General features: G+C 35.8%; 1 protein-coding gene across 1 annotated transcript in view; it reads right to left on the bottom strand.

Annotated features, from left to right (window-relative positions):
* Positions 1-19,720, bottom strand: part of TMPRSS11F (transmembrane serine protease 11F) — a 106,990-nt gene that overhangs the window by 14,294 nt on the left and 72,976 nt on the right. Inside the window, 3 exon segments of the mRNA XM_059923831.1 lie at positions 403-566; positions 2,880-2,947; positions 9,679-9,797. Coding sequence (XP_059779814.1) covers positions 403-566; positions 2,880-2,947; positions 9,679-9,797 — 351 coding nt within the window.

Genomic DNA, 19,720 nt, shown 5'->3' with positions numbered 1-19,720 from the left:
CCCCATAACTGACCAGTAAAGACCTCTGGCAGTCAGGATACCTGTACTTTAATTCTTCCCCCAAGGCTTGCTAGTCCCATGTCTGACATCTTACTTGAGTCTAGTTTCCTTAAAATGGTGGAAATAACACCTACCCTTTCATGTTTCTGAAAAGATCCAACATGATAATACATATATGGGGGGAAATTAAAAACCCATAGCAATGCCCAAGTCAAATATGAAAAAAATCATAAAACTAAACTTTACCTCATAGTGAATTTTTATTTTAGCTTTATTCCACACTGACGTATGTTCATCAGGGGTGAATTCTTGAAATGAGAGAATACTTTGACCTAAATTCTTATGAAAAATAAAAAGAGGATTGCGAAGGGAGGGAACCACAAAGATGGTAAAAGGACTTACATGTGAGTGTAATTGATGGTTTGTTTACAGTCAAAGGCAACTGTTTTGTCTTCAGACTTTGATATAGAATCCTTTCAATATTTGTCCTGATTTGCTCAGCACTATCAGTAGATGGGTGTTGAAACATGAGCACCATAAGAATGTTCACACCGTTTTCATCTGGCCTGAAGAGCAAAAAAGCAGATAAACAGATAATCATAATAAAGCGACTTCTCTAACCATTAACTGTTTTTACATATTAGGATTCATACTAAATTTAAAGAAACATAGTGAGTAGCATATGTGTGTATCAGATTTCTAAATTATCTCTAGGAATACCGGCTAAGATACATAGCTGGAACAAAATTATTCTCACCCCTAACTTGGCTCATCGTCTAGAGGAGGTTGTGGGAGAAGGAGATTTCATGAAATCATGCTTCACATGCACTTAAATGATTTTCTTTTTAAGGCATTCTGAGACACAGTTGTAACCAAGGTCATTATTCTTCAGTAGTGGTGTGGCAGAGACAAGGCTTTGTATTCACCAAACCCAGTTGCCTTTGCCTTCAGAGCAAGAGCTAGATTTCATTTCCTAGCCTTCCTTGCAGTTTATTGAAACTCTCTAGTGAACTCTGGACAATGAAATGCAGGAAGAAATGATGTACCCCACTTCCGGGCCTTGCCCTTAAAGACCTCCTGTACCACGCTCTATGCTTGCACTCTTCCCTTATTTGCCAACCAGACGTAGACGATTCATTGGGCAAGTCCATTCCACAATCCCAACCAGCACCTACATCCCCTGCTGCCGCTTCTAACTGTTTGGACTGTACCATGGAAATGAAATAGGCCTTTATTGTGTTAAGCCATTGGTATTTTGGGGTTTGGTAGTCAGTTAATATGTGTTTGATACATGGATGATTAAAGAAAGCAGTTATAAAAGGAAATCATTTGATAAGTTCAAATGTATAAATGTACACTAATGTGTAGGTCTAGAAAGACTCTAGTTGCCTTTTGAGAATGAATTTAATTTGAAATATACAAAAAAAAAAGGAAGGAAGGAAGGGAGGGAGGAAGGAAGGAAAGTAGGAAGGGGGAAAGGGAAAGAAAAGGCATGGGTTCCTTAACCATATATATATTTACCATCAAAAAGTGAAGCAAATAAATATTACAAATATATATATGTATATATATATACATGTATATACATGTATAGCATATGTGTATATATATAATATGTATGTGTATATATAGTATGATATATATATGTATGTGTGTATATTGATTGATATCCACAGCAAAAGTTTAAAACTTTCATCAAAATTGATAGAAAACAAGATATATTATTCCAGTAAATGCCAAGCCTTTTGGACATTCTATTAAAACACATTCAGGATGAATTCTAGTAATTTATTTTAGTCTTTGACAACGTGTATGTTCAATTTATGTATATTGCCTTTTATCAGAGCATAAAATGAAAAGACGTTAGAAATAATAAAAATGCAGTGGCATTAAAGGTAAACCTTATTGCAGAGAAAATCATAGTCTGATTGTTGAGTGGGCTTAAAGTGAGGACAATCAAAAAGAGCTGGTCTACAAAAAGACACATGTACCCCAATGTTCATTGCAGCACTACTTAAAATAGCCAGGACATGGAAACAACCTACACGTCCACAAACAGAGGAATGGATAAAGAAGATGTAGAACATATATACAATGGAATATTACTCAGCCATAAAAAGGAACGAAATTGGGTCATTTGTAGAGACGTGGATGGACCTAGAGACTGTCATACAGAGTGAAATAAGTCAGAAGGAGAAAAATATCGTATATTAATGCATAATGTGGAATCTAAAAAAATGGTATAGATGATCTTATTTGCAAAGCAGAAATAGAGACACAGACATAGAGAACAAACATATGGATACCAAGGGGGAAGGGGAGGGTGGGATGAATTGGGAGATGGGGATTGACATATATACACTATTGATAGTATGTATAAAATAGGTAACTAATGAGAACCTACTGTATAGCACAGGGAACTCTACTTAATGCTCTGCGGTGACCTAAATGGGAAGGAAATCCAAAAAAGAGGGGATATATGTATACGTATAGCTGATTCACTTTGCTGTACAGTAGAAATTAATACAACATTGTAAAGCAACTATACTCCACTAAAAATTAAAAAAAAAAAAGAGCTTGCCTAAATTCTACTTATTCCCTGATTTAAGGAGCAGGATGTATCAGCAGCACCATCTTCCTGTATTTTTTTCTCTTGGAGAATACCTTTTTTTTTAATCTAATAACTGACCTTGCCTCTTGTCATAGAGCACTTTATATCTTTCTATCATGACTGGGAAATGGCTAGGCAGTATAAGCTGCCTCAAAATTTATGAAATCTTTGTGTTCCTGCAAAGATCTGATCAGGGATGCTGAGCAATTGTGCTGATCAAATGCTTCCTAAATGTACCAGTTTGAAGTAGCAAACCAAGTTTACATACCTTAATTTGATAACATGTGATTTGATAAACCAACCCTCTCCGGAAGAATGTTGAAATATCCTAGACATCTGAACAGAAAAAAAATTTAAAGTAAGTATTAGTCTTAAGAAAAGTGTTATTTCTCATCTTATCTAGAGACTTGAAGCAAAGATAAGGATTTTGGTTTATTCCCAGACTTGTGAACTGATTATTTGCAGTGGTAAGACAAAACCGGGTTCTAGTTCTTGTAAAACTGAACAACCTCACCACAATTGTTCGATTTTTGCTATAAAATGAGATAACGGCATTATCTACGTCATAGAGTTGTTTTGAGGATTAAATGAAATAATGTATATCACACATATCACACCTTGCCTGGCATATTAAAAACTATTCATACTGTTCATTTTGATTATTGTCAAATGAGTTAAAGTATCTGTGCTATTTTTCAATTTGCCTTATTCTTGAATATGGCATCTAGTCTCCTATTGATATCAATTTGTTGATTTTTTAAATGAATATCTCATTATAAGAGCATTTGACATAACATGTAACAACATCTGTCATGAGACTCGACACCCTCACTTGTTAATCATCTGTCTGGCAGGCAGGATGTTTCACCACACTTCATACTGCCAGCAATTTATTACTTGCTTTTTCCAGTCTGAACCATTGAAGGATTTTGAATATTCAGTGAACTGATCTCCTGAAGGGACCTGATTCCCAAAAGATTACTGAGGCACTGCCTTAAGAGGCAAAGAAAGCACTGGACTGAGAGTCAGAAGTCAGAAATTGCAGGTCCATGTAAGTTTATGTAAGGCCCACTTCCGTGGTAAATCTTGCCCTCTAATTACTACATCCTTTGGGAAGAGGGAATATTTTCTCCCTCCCCAAGAGATTCCTCCCTCTCCCTGACTCCTCTAAATTAATAACAATGCTCAGTAGATTTTATCTCCTGAATATTGAATCTACCTCTCTTTTTTCAATTGCACTGCTATGGTCTAAAATCAGCTCCTTCGAAACCTGTGCCTGGGCCTTTGAAGTGGTCCCCTCACTGGCACGTTTATGTGATTCAGCTCTGTCTTTCCTCCCCTCACTTGTTCCCCCACAATGCCAGCATCCAGAATGATGTCTCTAAAGCACAAATCTGAGTATATTACACTCCTGCTTAAAAGCCATTGTCTCTGAGTGTGAGCTCCACAATCTTATCCCTTCATTGGCCTTACCCCACCCCTACCTTCAAGGCCTATTATCTTATCTACTGAATTACCTGTTCTTTCCTAATCCCATTGGACTGGTTCACACCTCTACAACTTTACACATTCACTTCCCTCTTCCTAAAGTACACTTTTTTTCCCAGGCAAATTTCTTCAATGACACTTATGTTATTCTCCAGTGACACCTAAGTTGTCTTTGACTTGCCTTCCTCAAACAAAGTTGAATACTCCTTTATTTGGGCCACCCCAGCGTCTTGCACATGATTCTATTGTAGCAATTATCACACTGGTTTACAATTGTCCTTCCCACTCTGGACTGTGAGCTGTGTGACAGCAGAGAGTGTGTTTGATTCATCTTTCTATCTTCAGTGTTTGGCACATTGCATGGTCCACAGTAAACACTCAATGCATATTTGATGAATAAACACATGAATGAATAAATGAGTAAATGAATTAAGGATTGACAATATCATAAAGGAGAGAAGATAATGGCACATTGTTTTAGCTTTATCTGCAAGTCATGTTGCTAAGGGTAAGTAGAAATCCATGGGAATCTTTTTTTTTTTAATTAAAACATTTTTTTTATTTTTTATAGTTTCTTTTTTTTTAAGTTGACTTTTATTGGAGTATAGTTGCTTTACAATGTTGTGTTCTCCATGGGAATCTAAAGCAAGGTGGAAGCCAGAAGATTCCAGTGGTGACCACCCCCTCCCCGCCTTCATGAGTAGTCATTCCAGGAGTATGGAACAGTTCTGAGTTATGTCACTTACAATTTCACTAAGCTTCTCTGAACTCATTTCATTTCCATTTCTCAAGGAACAAGGAGAATAATCTAATTTTAAGATCTCCAGCACGTTATATAAATGTCCTCTGAAATTCTGAACTGTGTACATAACGGCACTTTGGGAAAGGATCAGGATTCTTATATCAGAGTATAAGAAAGTACTAAGAGTCTATTCAAACTAAAATGTGATATTAATAAGACCATGGTCCTATTAATAAGACTCCCTGAGGAGTCGACCTCTATTTTTAAAAATAGGTAGATTCTGGTACAGTACAGTGTTGGTATAACTACTCATAACAGCTTACATGTGTTAAGTCCATACTACATGGTAGGCATTGGACCAATTTCTTTGTCAACTTCATACCACCTTATGAGAAGAGTATTTTCTCTATTCTCATCTGTCCCATTTTATAGATGAAGAAACTGAAGCTCAAGACACTTAAATGTCTAAGGGTGCATAGGAGGTGGGTGGTTCTGGCATGTGAACCCAGGATACCTGGTTCAAGATCTTGTGTTCTTAAGTACATTAAGTGACATTGACAACCCTGAGTTACTTATATGCCTGATGACAGATGTTCAGGTTGGTGGGGGCAGAGAGGTCTTGGGGCAGGAAGCCCTTAAAGAAGGCCTCAAAGCACCTTTTATTTCCTGAATCTAAACCTTATAAAAGATAACCTCCAGGGAGGTTACTTCTTCCTGCTTCTAGTTTAACAGGGCTAAGGGAACCACTTCTTTTCAGACACCTAATCATTGCTGTAACCAATTTCTGGAAAAGTTTAATTCATGTCTATATTTTTCTACTGGGAGCTCAGTATATATAAGTAAATGTTATATTTAGTCCAAATTACAAAAGTTAATTGTATCCTTCCTTTTTTTAATGGTCCAAACCTAAGAATAGATTACTAGAGGCTCTTCCATTTAAAACAAGATAGTTTCTAAGCCCATAGTAAAATGAAAAATGAAATATGAAATGTTCACCTTAAAATCAGATACCAATTGTAGTCCTTGGTTTGAACTCCATCATCAAAACCCAAAATAACATGTTTGAAACAATACGTGTGGCTCTGACTAATAGTATACCCTGTTACTGTCTTTAGCAAGCTTGAACTTGTGCCTTCCCTCTGGCTGGGAACTGCATGCAGATTAAGTCCTCATGGAAGATCAGATGGGAGCTAGGAAATCCCTTTCCGGGTCCACCCATGAAAGTCAGACAAGTTCTGCAGATTTCCTGTTCCTTTCAGAGGAATATATACCAGCAGAGGACAAATATACCAAAAAACAAAAAAACAAACAAACAGATTGCTTTTCTCTTTCATCTCCAAGAAAACGTCCTGCTAGCTCAAAGGGATTTTTACTTCCTCTGAACCACTAAAATACTGATTGTTTGAGTCCTAGATTTGACAATTATATTCTGCAATGTGGCAACTCTCATATTATCATATCATCTTGTAAGCTCTCATATGTCATATCATCTTGTTACCTAAATTTGCTTTTTGTATTATCTTACATGCATAAACTTCCATATATAAACCATACTGTATACTCCAAATAAGGAAAGGACTGTACTTTGTAGACCTTGGCATTTTTCCCAGCTTTGCACAAAGGATGTGCACAGTAACATTTTCCTAAATTGATTGATTCTCCAACTATGGTTAATCTTCATCAATGGTATGAAGAAAAAAAAAAAAAAATGCTGGCTTTTGCATTCCTTCAAGACTCTTTCACTATACCCTGTCACTTCCTCTTTTTCTCATTTATTTAGTGATTCAACACAACTGATTAGGAGTATCCTATGTTTCAGGTACTGTGACAATACTGGTTAAAGAGTATGAACAAAAAGTTATGGTCCCGGGCTTCCCTGGTGGCGCAGTGGTAAAGAATACGCCTGCCAATGCAGGGGACATGGGTTCGAGCCCTGGTCCGGGAAGATCCCACATGCCATGGAGCAGCAAAGCCCATGTGCCACAACTACTAAGCCTGTGCTCCAGAGCCCGAGAGCCACAACTACTGAAGCCAGCGTGCCTAGAGCCCGTACTCTGCAACGAGAGAAGCGACCACAATGAGAAGCCTGTGCACCACAGCGAAGAGTAGCCCCTGCTTGCTGCAACTAGAGAAAGCCTGTGTGCAGCAACAAAGACCCAACTCAGCCAGAAAAAAAAAAGTTATGGTCCCTGGGCTCATAGAATACAGAGATAGAAGGTAATAAATAAAAAACTAAATACAGTACAGAAGGCAGGAATTCCCTGGCAGTCCAGAGGTTAGGACTCCACACGCTCACTGCCAAGGGCCCACTTCAATTTCTGGTCAGAGAACTAGAATCCCACAAGCCATGGCGTGGCCAAAAAAAAAACCCAAAATACAAAAGGCAACTAGTATAGTAAGGTAACATAGGATAATGGCTGGGGGTCTATAATTACCTCCAGGGAGGTAACATGATACATGAAGGATCAGAAGAAGTAAGCGACAAAAAGAATAGGATCATGGGGCAATTCCAGGTAGAAGGAAGACAATGTGTAATTAATCTTAAAGAAGGCCATTATGGGCAGAGAATAGTGAGCAAGGAGGAGAATGTAGAAGTTGGAGGAGGGGCTTCCCTGGTGGCTCAGTGGTTCAGAATCTGCCTGCCAGTGAAGGGGACATGGGTTCGAGCCCTGGTCTGGGAAGATCCCACATGCCGCCGAGCAACTAGGCCCGTGAGCCACAACTACTGAGCCTGCGCATCTGGAGCTTGTGCTCCGCAAAAAGAGAGGCCACGATAGTGAGAGGCCCACGCACCGCAATGAAGAGTGGCCCCCACTTGCCGCAACTAGAGAAAGCCCTTGCACAGAAACGAAGACCCAACACAGCCAAAAATAAATAAATAAATAAATAAATAAATAAATAAATAAATAATAAAAATAAAGCAATTCCTTTAAAAAAAAAGAAGTGTGGCAACAAATAACAAGTGTTGGAGAGGATGTGGAGAAAAGGGAACTCTTATACATTTTTGTTGGGAATGTGAATTGGTGCAGCTACTATGGAAAATAGTATGGAAGTTCCCTAAAAAATTAAAAATAGAACTACCATATGATCTAGCAATTCCACTTCTGGGTATTTGTTTGAAGAAAATGAAAACAGTATCTCAAAAAGATATCTGTACCCCCCATTTCCCCATGTTCATTGCAGCATTATTTACAGTAAACAAGACTTGGAAGCAACCTAAGTGTTCATTTATGAATATATGGATAAAGAAAATGTGGCTTATACATACAATGGAATACTATTCAGACATAAACAAGAATGGAATCTTGCCATTTGTGACAACACTGATGAACCTTGAGGGCATTATAAGTGAAGTAGGCCAGAGAAAGATAAATACCATATGATCTCACTTATATGGAATCTAAACAAGACAAACAAACAAAACAAATAAACAAAAACCTAAACTCATAGAAAGAGAACAGATTGGTGGTTGCTAGAGTTGAGGGGTGAGAGATAGGCAAAATGGGCTAAGGTGGTCAAAAGGTACAAACTTCCAGTTATAAAATAAATAAGTCCTTTGAGATGTAATGTATAACATGGTGACTATATCTAATACTACTGTATTGTATATTCAAAAGTTGCTAACTTAAAATTTCTCATCACAAGAAAAAAAATGGTAACTGTGTGGTGTTGCATGTTAACTAGACTTATAGTGGTGATCATTTCTCAATATATACAAATATCAATCATTATGTTGTACACCAGAAACTAACATAATGTTATACATCAATTATATTTCAATTAAAAAATAAAATAATCTAAACATAATTCTGAATAAAGCCACCTACCAATAAAATGAAAAAAAAAGAAAAAGAACTGTGGCAAGAGAATTGTAAAAAACACTGCCCTGTTAAATGAAAAACCCTATTTAAATAGCTGTGGAAATGAAAACAGTGTTGGTTTTCAACATTTAGAATCAAGCTATATAAGGATAAATAACCAAATCAAATGTAAATACTTTCCTATGTTGTTAATAATTCTGAGAAAGGATAGTGCAATGAGTAAAGAGTGGGAGTGCTGAGGTCCTCATCCTTGAATTAAGAGATAGTGACTATAGCTAATCATAAAAAATCATAATAATTAAGTCACTTTCTATAGACCCATTACTTCTTTGTTCTAGAATAACTCTCATAAGCTTAAAGGAGTACACTCTAGGCTAACATCCTGGGTTTTACTGTAGAAATCTATAGTCTCCATAGACATGTTTTCATTGAACAAAAATGGAAGACTCTTCTATTTGACTTTCTGCTGTGATAGACAAGGATTTAGCTTGCCTAATATACCTTAAAAAATTAGAAATGCCTTGATAATTGCCTAAGTTTTCAAGGAAAATCAAAATACTTGAGGGACATAACTAAATTTGATATTGATAAGAATCATAGCCACATATCCTTGTATGTGACCCTTTATGTGTTTTAAAAGCAAAGTAAACAAAGTGGTGAGGCAAAACATGGCAGTCCTATATTCTTATCTGTACAAAGTTTAAGGAAAATGAGCTAAGAAAGAAAATCAAGATTTTAAAATTAGGGAGAATATCTGTTTCAACCAACAATTTCCTCAGGTGCTAATTAGTTGCCTACTCTAATCTACATACATTTAATGGTGCATGACGTTACTCTAAATATTTTACATACATTAAGTTGTTTAATCCTTACACCACATGACCTACATGCTATATTATCCTCATTTTATAGAAGAAGAAATTGAGCCATGGACCAGCTAAATTCCTATAACAATTACATTCAAAGTCAGGCAGAAAAACACAGTTATAAACTTTCAAAATTTCTATTGGGCTTACCATTCTCTCAATCTGATGACTCCTTTCTTTAAATTCCCTTGAGGGTCTTATTCCATAGTTTTCTTTGTATTTTATATTTGTAACTTTAAAAGAGGCAAGATAATAGAATGGCTTATCATCTGAAAGGTAAAAGTAAACAAAAGACCCATGCTTAGGCATGATCAATTCCTTGTCCCCCACCCCCGGGAAATAGGTGTACTATAATGCAGCTTATTTCTTCTTAGTACAAAATTTATTGTAGTCATTTTTTTCAAATATTTTGTAATTTTATCATTGCACTGAGCTGAAATAGAAAATTCAGGCCTCAAAGTGTACTTTCAGAACACCCATTTACAGTGTTTATGCACATAAAAATTTTCACACAGTTAGGCAACATACAATGAAAAGTCAAATGTTGAAAGCAATTGCTGACAGTCATGTAAAATCTATCAATTTCCTTAAAGAATTATAATATAGGTATATCATAGCTAAGCTGTATTATGAAGATATATAAACAGGCTATCACTTTTTTCCTATGCTACTGATAAACTTACTTAAATAGAAACCTATATTTATTATTTTCACTTTCTTTTTGTTCATTCACTTCTCAATTCTCTGTAATTTACTCCTAACACACCACTGAAGCTGCCATTGTCAAGGACAACAGTTATTATATCTAATGGTCACCTTTCTTTTGGTCTTTTTATTTAATCATCTTGATTTCTTAGCAGCCTTAATCATATTCCTTGAAATCTCATCTTTGGCTTTATGAAGCCATCTTCTAATTTTCTTCCTTCCTCCTAGCCATTCATCAGTTACCTTGGAGAACTCTTTATTTCTACTTCTATCCTTAGCCAGCCAATGATCTAGCCTTGGCCTGGTCATGTTAAATAACTTCTGTTTATCCTAACTATAATGGCCTCAGCCATCAGCTATTTGTTGATGTTAAAAGATAAACTGAGGCATGTTTAAATTTTCAAGACTTTATCTGAGCATACACAGATTCAGATCCAGCAGTATCAAACCAAAAGTGGTTAGGAGCACGCTACCAACAGGAGTTAGGGGAGACATTTTTATAGAGAAGATGCAGAAGTAAAGCAAAGAAATTATTTGATTGGCTACAACTTAAGCAGTTGCCTTATTTGGGAAAGTCCAGTTGGCTGTTTGTGACTGGTTGTTCTTAAGTTTAATTTTCTTGGATTTGTGTGCATTGATCCTGGCTTAGGTTTTGGTTTGCTTACATAGGCTACCAAGGAATTAAAGCCAGCTCAGTACAATGAATCCCCTGTTTAATTACTTAAACAATGGATGACTCCTAAATTTTTATCTCCAGACCAGAACTTTGTCATGAGTTTAAATTCTTTTTTTTTTTTTTTTTTTAGAAATTATGTTCATCACCTGCCTCATGATTAGCTCTTTCTTTTTTTTTTTTTAAATTTATTTATTTATTTTATTTATGGCTGTGTTGGGTCTTCGTTTCTGTGCGAGGGCTTTCTCCAGTTGTGGCAAGCGGGGGCCACTCTGCATCACGGTGCGCGGGCCTCTCGGTATCGCGGCCTCTCTTGTTGCGGAGCACAGGCTCCAGACGCGCAGGCTCAGCAATTGTGGCTCACGGGCCCAGCCGCTCCGCGGCATGTGGGATCTTCCCAGACCAGGGCTCGAACCTGTGTCCCCTGCATTGGCAGGCGGATTCTCAACCACTGCGCCACCAGGGAAGCCCGAGTTTAAATTCTTTATCAACTATCTTCAGGGAACTATTTGTTGGACATCCAATAGGCACCTTAAATGTAATATTTCCAAAGGGAAATAATCATTTACCTCTTCCAGGATTCAAACCTGTTTCACTTCCTCTGTTTTCTATCTTCTGAACAGTTCCATCATCCATATATTCACCCAAAGCTTGGCTTAATTCTCATTTGCAACATCCAGTCTTTCAGTCTCTAAGATCTATGGGTGCAACCCATTAATATCTCTCAAATCCCTTATCCCACCTAGAAAAGCTACATCCTTAATTCAGATCCTCATTAACCCAGCTAATGTCTATCCAAAACAAAATGACTTTTCTGTTAAAAAATGAAGTCCTCCATCTAGATTCTCTATCATAAATTCTGTCATTACAATCTACTTCATGACTCAGACTGGAAATTTTGGAGTAATCTTTGATCTCTTCCTATTAATCAACAGATTCTGAAAATTTCATCTCCTAAATTTTAAAAATCCATTGTCTATCCACAAATTCTATTGCCATTAATGCTCTAGTTTATTCCCTTGTCATTTATTGTCTGGAAAATGTAACAGCTTTCTAACTAGTATGCTGCCTCATATTCTGTTTTCCTCAAATCTATTCCCCACATAGTAGCAGAATGATCTTTTTAAATTGCAAATTTGACAATATCAGTTCTCCAATTAAAACACTTCCATTTTTCTCCATGGCCAATTGGGAAGGAATCTCAACTCTTCACTATGAACTACAAAGTTTTTCCTTGATGTAGATCCTGTCTACCTCTTGAGCATATTCTTTGTCACATTCCTGTTATGATTTATGTTGAAACTACAGCAGACTGCTTGCATTTGTCTGCATTCATCATGCAGTTTTCTTAAGATTTTGCTTATGTCATCCCTTTCACTTGTAATACCCTTTCCCAGGAATGCCCTTTTCATAGACCTCTCCGCTGCTTAAATCCCATCCATGGCATCACTCTTTATCGAGGAAGGTCTCTGGAATATTCAGCCTTAGGTAGGGACTTCACAAGTGCGCTGCTGTACTATCCTGTGAAGAACTCTGCAACAGTAACATAATGTGGATAGACTTTAGCCCACTAGTATGTCAACTCTTTGAGGGAATTGTTATAAAATTTTTGCATTTGAAGAGGAGGCACTATTTCGGGTAGTATGAGTAAAAAGAACAGTACCTTAAGCTTTTTATAATGCAATGAGTTAGTTAATAATTATTTTAATATTCAACATTTAATAAGTGCATAATAGCTATCATATATCATATAGTAGATATCATATATCACAGACTCTGTTCTAATCCTAATTTTTGTTTAATTTTCATTTTAAAACATTTTTCAGACTAGAAATGCTATATCAGAGACTCTGGAAGGAACAGAAAAGTATATATAAGGGAATAGAAATAATTTATAACCCAGCATCTAGAAGTAACTGATATTACTTTGGCTTATGTTTCTCCTTATAAAAATTATGTTTTAACTGACTGAAGCTTAGTGAAGTAGAAAAGTAACTTGCTAAAGATCACCCAACTAGTATGTGGTGGGCCTGAGATTAAAGCTAAGGTTCATTTGACTCTAAATCTCATGAAAGAGTATATTCCCTACTTTCCTGAAAGTGGAACCAGTCCTGCAGAATGGGAAGACAAATGATGCTATCCCAATTCAGACTTCATTTGCAGATTTCAAGAAGTCAAACTTTAAAAAAATTTAGAAAATTAAGTTTCTGGATTTTGTGAAAATAAAACTCTAAAGACTAAATTCTTCAAAACATTTAATGCAACTTTTTACAAAACAGATTTGTTTTTACCCCATAACAAAAGATATAATAAGTAATCCTAAATAATGCTGAAAAAAATTAATCTGGATCATGACAATTTTTTGTTGAAAAATATAACTTACTATATAATACTAGGTCACTAAAAAAAAAAAACCCAGATAATTTGTAAACTCTATGTTTGAATTTTTCTAGTTAATGTCATATTTCATGTGAATGGTGATGGTGGTGATTTTATTCATCAATATTAAAAGATCTTATACAATTATGAAGGTATCATTATTAAATATGTGTGTATACAAATATACATATATACACATATATATTTAATAATATATGTATTAAATGTGTATGTAATAATATATATGTATATATATCCCATGATATTTTTCATTGGCAGAAGATATTTGCAACATACACAACTGACAATGGACTTATATACAGAATATAGAAAAAACTATCCAAATCAATAAAAAAAGACAGATAACTCAAAAAATGGGGATAAGATTTAAACAGGCACTTAATAAAAACATGGAATCTAAATGATTAATTAACATATGGGTAGGTGCCCAACATCACTGGTAATCAGGCAAACACAAAATTACAATGGTAACACTACAGTCTACACCAAATTAGCAAATATGTAAAGGTATGACAGTAACAAATGTGGATGAGTATGTGGAGCAATGGAAACTCTCACATAGTGCTGGTAGGAAACAGTTTGGTATTATCCATAAAGTTTAAAAAGCACATGCCCAGTGACCCAGCAATTCTACATCTACGTATGTTCCCTAGATTAGGGATACCAAGATCCCTTTTATACATACCAAGATATATGAATAAGAAGGTTCATAGCAGTATTGTTTTAATGCCTAAAACCTGGAACCACCTAAAGTCCATGAACGACAAATTAATAAGTAAATTATGGCACGTTTAGGACAACGAATATCAGTCGATATTGAAAATAAGCGGACTTAAGCTACCTTCAGTAAGATGGATGACTCCTGAACAATATTGAGTAGAAACAAGGCTCAAAACACATGTATAATGTTATTATATTTATTCAATGTTCAAATATAATTTCATTTTAAAATGTTTTTTTCCCAAGAGGATCCAAATGAAAATCACAAGGATAAATAAGAATCCAACAGTTCGTCAGTCTTTTTATCATAATGAGTAACGAAAAGTTAGAGATATTGTCAGGCAGTTAATATTTAATTAATAACAGAAATTATCTTGTAAAGTGATACCCAAGAATTTATGGAGTTGTAAATATAAAACCTGTCAAAGAGAAAAAGTGGCCCCTGGGCCTTGTGCTATCGCCCAGGCCTTGGTATTCTTGTGTTGAACAGAAACAATTTCGTAGAACATCAGTATTAGGTCCACTCCGTGACCATATAGATGATGACAAAAACCAGACTATTCCATGGATATGTCTGAACTCAAAAGCACCATCTAAGCAAGCAAAAAAAAACCCCCAAAAAAACAGAACATCTCCTTATTCTATTATGACCACTGCTTCTCTAACACTTACAGCTTTAACATCACTTCAGGTTTTGCTTTTCAGATGAGATTTATTAGAATACCAAATCACAGAATTATTCTAGCTTCCTGACAGCATCCAATCCAGCAAAAAAAGCTACTTCCTTGAACTCTCCCCCAAATCACCCAAATCTTTAATATATCCTTTCTAACAATCTCTGACTAAGCTCCCTGTGGTTCCCCATGGCACGTGCTCTCCTTCCCTGCATCAGGTAATAACCCAACTTGTTCAACTACAGATGTGTTCCTGGAGGTCTTTGGTTGAAGGGCATCAACAAATCATTCATATTCTAAAAGTCACCCTATTTTTTAATTGCCCATATATTAAAGAGTAGATAATTGGTCACAATTATAATACAGTGAAAACTTGTCATTTATAATTATCAAGATCCTCAGGATAAAAATAACTTCATCAACCACACTTCAATCCTTGAGATGTAAGTTTTACCATCAAGTCTGCTAAAATCTTTACTTCTGTTTTGGTTATTTCATATATTTCATTATTTTTAATTTCCTGCTTTTCAGATCCATTTATCTCTACTCTTTAAAATTAACATTTTAAAAATAATTATTCTTGGTGTTATCTTGGTTACTAGAATGTGTTTTCCTTCACTGACTTGGTTTTGATTTCCTTATGCTATAAAACAATGTACATAACTTTTTTGAAATACGTGTCATCTTATATCCCTCTATCTTACCCCTTCTACTTGTTTATCCTCTGTCAGACTGTCTTCTCCTTTGTTTTACTAAATTTCCATCCTTATTTATGCTATTCTCAATGAGCTGCATGGAAAGTCCATGTGACAGATTTATCAAGTTCTTGATTGTTAACCTCTGTATCAGTTTCCTATTACAGCTGTAACCAATTACCACCAGTTCAGTGCTTAAACCAACACAAATTTATTCTCTCACAGCTCTGAAGGTCAGAAGTCTGAAATGAGTTTTACAAGGCTAAAATCAAGACCTGTTATTTTTTCTTTCTGGTGAATCTAAGGGGTGAATCTTTTTCCTTGCCTTTTTTGGCTTGTAGAGGCTATCCTCATTTCTTGGCCTGTGGTCACGCATCACATTTTTCCCTTCTCCCCCTGCTTCTGTTGTCACATAGACTTCTTCCTTCTTTGAGTTTTTTGCCTCTCCTTTATAAAGATACTGGGATTACATTTAGGGCCCATCTGGAAAATCCAGAATAATCTCTCTTCAAATTCCTTAATGTAATCAAATCTGGAAAGTCACTTTTGTGATATAAGGTAACACTCGTAGGTTACAAAGATTAAGTCACAGTTGTATTGGGGGTGTGGGGACATTATTCAGCCTAACACAACCTCTATGACATTTTTAAAATACTTTTTGCCATTATTAGTATTATCCCTTTACTTTTTCCTTTTTTGGACACGTGAGGTATTGAAGATGAAGGGCTTTTTTTTTTTTTTGTATAAATATATATTTTATTTTTTAATGATTTTTTAAACATCTTTATTGGAGTATAATTGCTTTACAATGCTGTGTTAGTGTCTGCTGTATAACAAAATGAATCAGCTATATGTATACATATATCCCCATATCCCCACCCTCTTGTGTCTCCCTCCCACCCTCCCTATCCCACCCCTCTAGGTGGTCAAAAAGCACCGAGCTGATCTCCCTGTGCTATGCAACTGCTTCCCACTAGCGGTCTATTTTACATTTGGTAGTCTATATATGTCAGTGCTGCTCTCTCACTTCGTCCCAGCTTACCCTTCCCTCTCCCCGTGCCATCAAGTCCATTCTCTATGTCTGGGTCTTTATTCCTATCCTGCCCCTAGGTTCATCAGAACCAATTTTCTTTTTTAATTCCATATATATGTGTTAGTATATGGTATTTGTTTTACTCTTTCTGACTTACTTCACTCTGTGTGACAGACTTTAGGTCCATCCACCTCACTACAAATAACTCAGTTTCGTTTCTTTTTATGGCTGAGTAATATTCCATTGGATATATGTACCGCATCTTCTTTATCCATTCATCTGTGAATGGACACTTAGGTTGTTTCCATATCCTGGCTATTGTAAATAGTGCTGCAATGAACATTGTGGTACATGTCTCTTTTTGAATTATGGTTTTCTCAGGGTATATGCCCAGTAGTGGGATTTCTGCATCATATGGTAGTTCTATTTTTAGTTTTTTAAGGAACCTCCATACTGTGCTCCACAGTGGCTGTATCAATTTACATTCCAACCAACAATGAAAAAGGGTTCTCTTTTCTCCACACCCTCTCCAGCATTTATTGTTTGTAGATTTTTTGATGATGGCCATTCTGACCCATGTGAGGTGATACCTCATTGTAGTTTTGATTTGTATTCTCTAATGATTAGTGATGTTGAGCATCCTTTCATGTGTTTGTTAGCAATCTGTATGTCTTCTTTGAAGAAATGTCTATTTAGGTCTTCTGCCCATTTTTGGATTGGGTTGTTCATTTTTTTGATATTGAGCTGCATGAGCTGCTTGTATATTTTGGAGATTAATCCTTTGTCAGTTGCTTCGTTTGCAAATATTTTCTCTCATTCTGAGGGTTGTATTTTCATCTTGTTTATGGTCTCCTTTGCTGTGCAAAAGCTTTTAAGTTTCATTAGGTCCCATTTGTTTATTTTTGCTTTTATTTCCATTTCTCTAGGAGGTGGGTCAAAAAGGACCTTGCTGTGGTTTATGCCACAGAGTGTTCTGCCTATGTTTTCCTCTAAGAGTTTTATAGTGTGTGGCCTTATATTTAGGTCTTTAATCCATTGTGAGTTTACTTTTGTGTATGGTGTTAGGGAGTGTTCTAATTTCTTTCTTTTACATGTAGCTGTCAGTTTTCCCAGCACCACTTATTGAAGAGGCTGTCTTTCCTCCATTGTGTATTCTTGCCTCCTTTATCAAAGATAAGGTGACCATAGGTATGTGGGTTAATCTCTGGGCTTTCTATCCTGTTCCATTGATCTATATTTCTGTTTTTATGCCAGTACCATACTGTTTTGGTAACTGTAGCTTTGTATTATAGTTTGAAGTCAGGGAGCCTGATTCCTCCAGCTCCGTTTTTCTTTCTCAAGATTGCTTAGGCTATTTGGGATCTTTTGTGTTTCCATACAAATTGTGAAATTTTTTGTCCTAGTCCTGTGAAAATGCCATTGGTAGTTTAATAGTGATTGCATTGACTCTGTAGATTGCTTTGGGTAGTATAGTCATTTTCACAATATTGATTCTTCCAATCCAAGAACATGGTATATTTCTCCATCTGTTTGTATCATCTTTAATTTCTTTCATCAGTATCTTATAGTTTTCTTCATACAGCTCTTTTGTCTCCTTAGGTAGGTTTATTCCTAGGTATTTTATTCTTTTTGTTGCAATGGTAAAGGGGAGTGTTTTCTTAATTTCTCTTTCAGATTTTTTGTTGTCAGTGTATAGAAATGTAAGAGATTTCTGTGCATTAATTTTGTATCCTACTACCTTACCAAATTCATTGATTAGCTCTAGTAGTTTTCTGGTGGCATCTTTAGGATTCTCAATGTATAGTATCATGTCAGCTCAAACAGTGACAGCTTTACTTCTTCTTTTCCGATTTGGATTCCTTTTATTTCTTTTTCTTCTCTGATTCCTGTAGCTAAAACTTCCAAAACTGTGTTGACTAATAGTGGTGAGAATGGGCAACCTTGTCTTGTTTTGATCTTAGAGGAAATGCTTTCAGTTTTTCACCATTGAGAATGATGTTGGCTGTGGGTTTGTCATATATGGCCTTTATTCTGTTGAGGTAGGTTCCCTCTATGCTTACTTTCTGGAGAATTTTTATCATAAATGGGTGTTGAATTTTGTTGAAAGTTTTTTCTGCATCTATTGAGATTATCAGATGGTTTTTATCCTTCAGTTTGTTAATATGGTGTATCACATTGATTAATTTGCATATATTGAGGAATCCTTGTTCCTGGAATAAACCCCACTTGATCATGGTGTATGATCCTTTTAATGTGCTGTTGGATTCTGTTTGCTAGTATTTTGTTGAGGATTTTTGCATCTATGTTCATCAATGATATTGGCCTGTAGTTTTCTTTCTTTGTGACATCTTTGTCTGGTTTGAGTTTCGGGGTGATGGTGGCCTCCTAGAATGAGTTTGGGAGTGTTCCTCCCTCTGCTATATTTTGGAAGAGTTTGTGAATGATAGGTGTTAGCTCTTCTCTAAATATTTGATAGAATTCGCCTGTGAAGCCATCTGGTCCTGGGCTTTTTTTAGTTGGAAGATTTTTAATCACAGTTTCAATTTCAGTGCTTGTGCTTTGTCTGTTTATATTTTCTATTTCTTCCTGGTTCAGGCTTGGAAGTTTATACCTTTCTAAGAATTTGCCCATTTCTTCCAGGTTGTCCATTTTATTGGCATAGAGTTGCTTTTAGTAATCTCTCATGATCCTTTGCATTTCTGCAGTGTCAGTTGTTACTTCTTTTCATTTCTAATTCTGTTGATTTGAGTCTTCTCCCTTTTTTCCTTGATGAGAGTGGCTAATGGTTTATCAATTTTGTTTATCCTCTCAAAAACCAGCTTTTAGTTTTATTTGAAGGGCATTTTAAACAAAAAATTTCTTCACTACCTTTTAACCCAAGAAGATAGTAACAAGAAAGACACAACTGCAGAAGATAATGTGGCTTATGCTTTTATTTCATGAGAGTTTAAGAAATGGATATTATCAATCCTCCAATAAAGTGTGTGGGAAGGTAAGCTGAGCATGTTGGACAATATTTCCTCTCTTCCTAGGAAGTCTTTCAAGTATGGTTTTATTGTTATGAATCATACAATTCTGTAAAATTTTAGGCAAAGTCTCAGTCACATATGATTATAAACATACATACCAAAGACAAAGGTAAATGACCTTGATTGATTGTCATTTGGTGTAACTGTGATATTGACTATCCATTTTTGCACCTAGTGCCGAATTCTGAGTTTTCTCTTGTTCCTTCGGTCATAAAACAATGTCTTTTTCCTTCAAAAATAATATTTAATCTTCAGCCCTTTAA

This window comes from Balaenoptera ricei, chromosome 5, assembly GCF_028023285.1.
Source record: "Balaenoptera ricei isolate mBalRic1 chromosome 5, mBalRic1.hap2, whole genome shotgun sequence".
Taxonomy (NCBI): domain Eukaryota; kingdom Metazoa; phylum Chordata; class Mammalia; order Artiodactyla; family Balaenopteridae; genus Balaenoptera; species Balaenoptera ricei.
This window is presented reverse-complemented; position numbering and strand designations above follow the sequence as displayed.